We start from the raw sequence: 4,344 nt of genomic DNA on the forward strand, positions 1-4,344 counted from the left end.
ACTGGGAAAAGAGGGCTGGGATGTGCTGATAGGGACTGGGAAGCATGGGAGGGGGTACTGGAAAGTGTGGGGTGCTGGGAGTGGGTACTGGTGAGACTAAGGGGGACTGGAGAGCCAGTACTGGTGGGACTAAGGGGCACTGGGAATACTGGTGGCACTAGGAAGCAGTGGGAGCAATGGAGAGACTAAGGGGCACTGGAAGGCAGTACTGATGGTACTGGGGTGCTGATAGGGACTGGGAAGCATGGGAGGGGGTACTGGAAAGTGTGGGGTGCTGGGAGTGGGTACTGGTGAGACTAAGGGGGACTGGAGAGCCAGTACTGGTGGGACTAAGGGGCACTGGGAATACTGGTGGCACTAGGAAGCAGTGGGAGCAATGGAGAGACTAAGGGGCACTGGAAGGCAGTACTGATGGTACTGGGAGTACTGGTGGGACTAAGAGGCACAGTCAGTAGTGGAAACTGAGAGATACTGGGAGGCAGTAAGGGGACAGTGGAAGTCACTGGTGTGCACTGGGAGGCAGTGCTGGAGGATGCTGGGGGCACTGGGAGGGCAGGGACAGGTAAGTGACCTGTAGAGTTCTGGTGTCCCCGCAGCCTGAGCGAGCTGAACCGGCCTCATACCGGGGCTCTGACCTGAAAAGTGGGGTCACACCCCGGAGGGGACACTGAGAGTCCTAGGAGTTACTGGGTGCACTGGGAGGTACTGGGGGCACTGGGTGGCTGAGCTTTGGGGGTATCTGGTTAAAGCCAAGTAACCACAGCTGCCCTCAGAGCCACGGTTCACCCTTGACCCAACCACACCCTGATTTTGGACAAAAAAGGGGTGTTGGGGAGAGGCTGAAGGGCAGCACTCGCAGGGCTGGCATTCTGGGTGCCAGGAGCCGCAATTCCTGGTGCCAGGAGCTCGGGAGCATCCCTGAATTCAGCGATGTGCCGTGATCGTCAATCTGCCTTCGCTGGGTTGGGAGAACGAGCTCCTGTGTCCTGCTGGTCACGTCAAAACCCCATTTGCCACTGCTGTCGGTCATCATGAAGCGTTTAACGTGCACCTTTTTTTGTTGCTTTATATTTTTTTAATTGGTTTATTAGTAAAGTAATTAAAAGTTGGGGCTTGGGACCTCTGGAGAAAGGGTTCTTCTGATGGTAAGCCTAAGGACAAGAGGTTAAAAAGCAGTCTGTACTTTTTTTTTTTTTTTTAATTAATGAAATCTCTCCAGGACAGCGCAAATGCTTCGCTTGCTGACTTGCTGTTCCTTTTAGGAAGGACACGACTGACTGGTCAGAATCATCTAACGGATCTTTGCAAATGGATGCTCTCTCCTTGGAGTCTGCAAGCAAGGAAGCTTATTTCAGCAGAGTAGAAACATTCACCATATCCTTTTTGTGACGCCGAGCTTCCAGCTGTCCCCGCCCTCCCCGCCTCTCCCTGTGGCTTTCCCACACGCTCCATCTTCTCAGCGGCTTTTCTTCTTCGGCCAAATAAAACGTGGGCAAAACTTCCACTTTTTTAACCTGTAATTTATTGGGGTTTTTATCCTTAACGCCAGCACCCGTTGAAGTGGGCAGGCAAACCCCACGAGCTGTCTCCCCTGGTTTGTGCCAAGTACGGCTGGACCAATGTGGAGTGTGACCTGCTGAAGTGCTCCAGCTGCCAGGCTTTCCTCTGCATGAGCCTGCAGCTCGCGTTCGACTTCAACAAATGTACGTATGCCGGCGTCCTGCAGGTACTGGGGGGTGGGCTTGGGGGTGTGTGTGGCTTTTTGGGGGCGAAATAGCTCCCGTAGTCTTGTCCTGGATGGTGCTGGGTTTTGAAAATAAAGCGCAAGTTGAATAAATTTCCTTTAGTTTGTGAGAACGTGATGAAATTTCTTGCTCCTGTTGTCAGAGATGGCTCAGGATAAAATAATTCCCGTTGGAAGGGAGCTACACCGATCATCCAGTCCAACTGCCTGTCTGCTTCGGGGCTGACCAAGAGTTAAAGTTTGTTGCTAAGGGCATTTTCCAAATTCCTCTTTAATACTGACGGCCTTGAGGCATCAATCACTTCTCCAGGAAGCCTGTTCCAGGGTTTGACCACCCTCTTGGTAAAAAAAAATATTTCCTAGTGTCAAGTCTGAAGTTCCCCTGATGCAGCTTGGAGCCGTTCCCACGTGTCCTGTCGCTAGATCCCCAAGAGATCCTCAGCCACTCCTCCCAGGACACGTCCTCCAGCCCTTGCACCAGCTTTGGTGCCCTCCTCTGGGTGCATTCAAGTACCTGAACATCCTTTTTTTAAATTTTATTTCCCAACTGCTCAATCTGCTGCCCTAATCCTCCCCTAAATTTTTCTATTCTCAATTTTTCTATTGTTTTTCAACCAGCTGAAAACCCAAGTCAGTCCATTCAGGTGATCACGTTGTGTAATTTAATTAATAAACTCCTCCGCTTTGCTCTTTAAACTGCTTGGGTTCCCTGCATCTCTTCTCTGCAGAAGGACATTTATTACCCCACCACAAACAAGCATCATCTCCTCAATTTTCTTGACTGCGAGTCCCCGCTCTTGTTATCTGTAAGGCAGCGGAGAGCGCAGCCCTGACATCTGACAAACGGGTTGTGTGTGCTGGGGAGCTGCGTGAGTTTCCTTTGGGGTCACTCTGGATGTTGACGTGGGCTGTTTGCTCAGGCTATCTTTTTTAAATAAACCTTGGCCTAATTATTCTGGTGGTCATCACACTGGTTTAGGAAAACCTGAAATAATCAGAGGCTGGAAGAAGGGCTTGAAAAATAAATTGAAAAAAAAATGAATGGGATCTGAAAGGTGTGAATAAGTTTAAGTTTAAATTTTTTTTTTGGAGAAGTTTGATTTCTAGGCTGTGATTTGGCTCCTACAGGCAGGCTGGAGAGGTCAGGCAAGTTAGCTAGAGTCTGGCAGCAGCCCAGGAGGTAAAACTGGCGAGAGCAGGCGGTCCCTGTGCCCGTGGTTGGTTTGAGCTGTGGTTCCACTGCACGGTGGCAGGCTCCCCTCCTCCGTGGTCGCTGCGCCTGGAAAAGGGGCCAGATTTTTGGCTTTGGGGAGGTAGAATTGCTCTGGTGACACTTGTTGTTGTGGAGATAACCCCTTGAGCCAGGCTGCCCTCGCTGCCGCAGGAACCGCCGCTCCGGGGGTGCCTGCGGGAAGGCTGGAGGTGCGGCAGCTCCTTTGGGTGGGGAGGAAGAGGAGGCTGAGCTCTGCAAGCTCCAGCCTCAGGTGGCATCCGTCACCGGAGTCGTGCTGAACAGGAGGATCAGGGAAACCCTCATAGTTTGGTGCCTTCACCTCCTGGTTTGCCTTTCTCAGCCGTTCCTCGAGGAGGTGGCTCTACAGGGGAGTAGTTTTGAGTTTTGCCTTGCAGATATGGAGCGCTGCGTGGAGCTGAAGAAGGCTTTGTGCACCGCTCACGAGAAATTCTGCTTCTGGCCGGACAACCCCTGCCCAGGTTGGTGTCTCAGAGCCTGGCTAGTGTACATGTTCGCCACTATTCCCCTTTCTTTTTTCCTTTTTGTCGCTGTTCTTGTACCTCTATTGTAAGAATTGTGGGTTCTCTTCAAGTTCTCAAAGCAGGCAGAGTCACCACAGTCCCCTTTTTCCCTCGTGGGGACAATGAAACACCCAGTGGCACAGCAACATCTCTGAGCAGCCTCAGCAAAAAAACAACTGAGCCAGGGCTGGAGCCTCAGCCTGGGCTGTACCCAGCCTCTCTGAATCTTTCAGTGCATCTAGGGTGGTTAAAATGCTTTTTGGGTTGTGACTGAGAGGGGACAGGGGAGGCTGGATGACACAGGATGCTCGAAGAGCGATAAATGTCATCTTCAAAGCTGCACTGTACAGGGAAGGATGCTTGCAAAGGAAAAATGTGCTCAGCTTTTCTTTTAAAAGCCAGGAGATGGTTATGGGGAGAACTTGTCTGGTCTCATCTCCTTGCTTGATCTGTGGGATAAGGAGGGGATGGGATGGCTGGCGGCACAGCTCAGACCCTCCCGTGTTTGCTTTCCCCAGATCGCTTTGCCATGTTGCTGGTGGATGAGCCCAGAGCCCTTCTCCAGGATTTCCTGGAGCGTTTTCAGAGCCTGTGTCAGCTGGAGCTGCAGCTGCCCTCCCTCAGGCCGGAGGATATGAAAAACATGGTGAGTTCCCATCTGCCCCTGAAATCGGGTGCGTTCAGTCCCCAGTGATGATTCCAGGCATCGCTTTTGGGAGCATGTAAAAGGAGTTTGGAAAGGTTCATCTGCTGTACAAACGCCTGACCAGCGCAGGCACAGCTGGCTCGTGTCACCATGGTGGAGAAAAAGCACAACATGAGCTGGCAGCGTGCGCTGGCAGCCC

General features: G+C 52.0%; 1 protein-coding gene across 1 annotated transcript; it reads left to right on the forward strand.

The window, feature by feature from the left end:
• Positions 1-1,262: 1,262 nt before the first annotated feature.
• Positions 1,263-4,145, forward strand: LOC104460994 (nuclear-interacting partner of ALK-like; the record flags this gene model as incomplete). Its single annotated transcript, XM_010072414.1, has 4 exons — positions 1,263-1,374; positions 1,553-1,703; positions 3,374-3,457; positions 4,018-4,145. Coding segments are annotated over 4 exons (475 nt in total), but the record flags the coding sequence as incomplete, so codon positions are not given.
• Positions 4,146-4,344: the final 199 nt, after the last annotated feature.

The sequence above is a fragment of the Pterocles gutturalis genome, unplaced genomic scaffold (genome assembly GCF_000699245.1).
Source record: "Pterocles gutturalis isolate BGI_N339 unplaced genomic scaffold, ASM69924v1 scaffold19491, whole genome shotgun sequence".
Lineage (NCBI taxonomy): Eukaryota > Metazoa > Chordata > Aves > Pterocliformes > Pteroclidae > Pterocles > Pterocles gutturalis.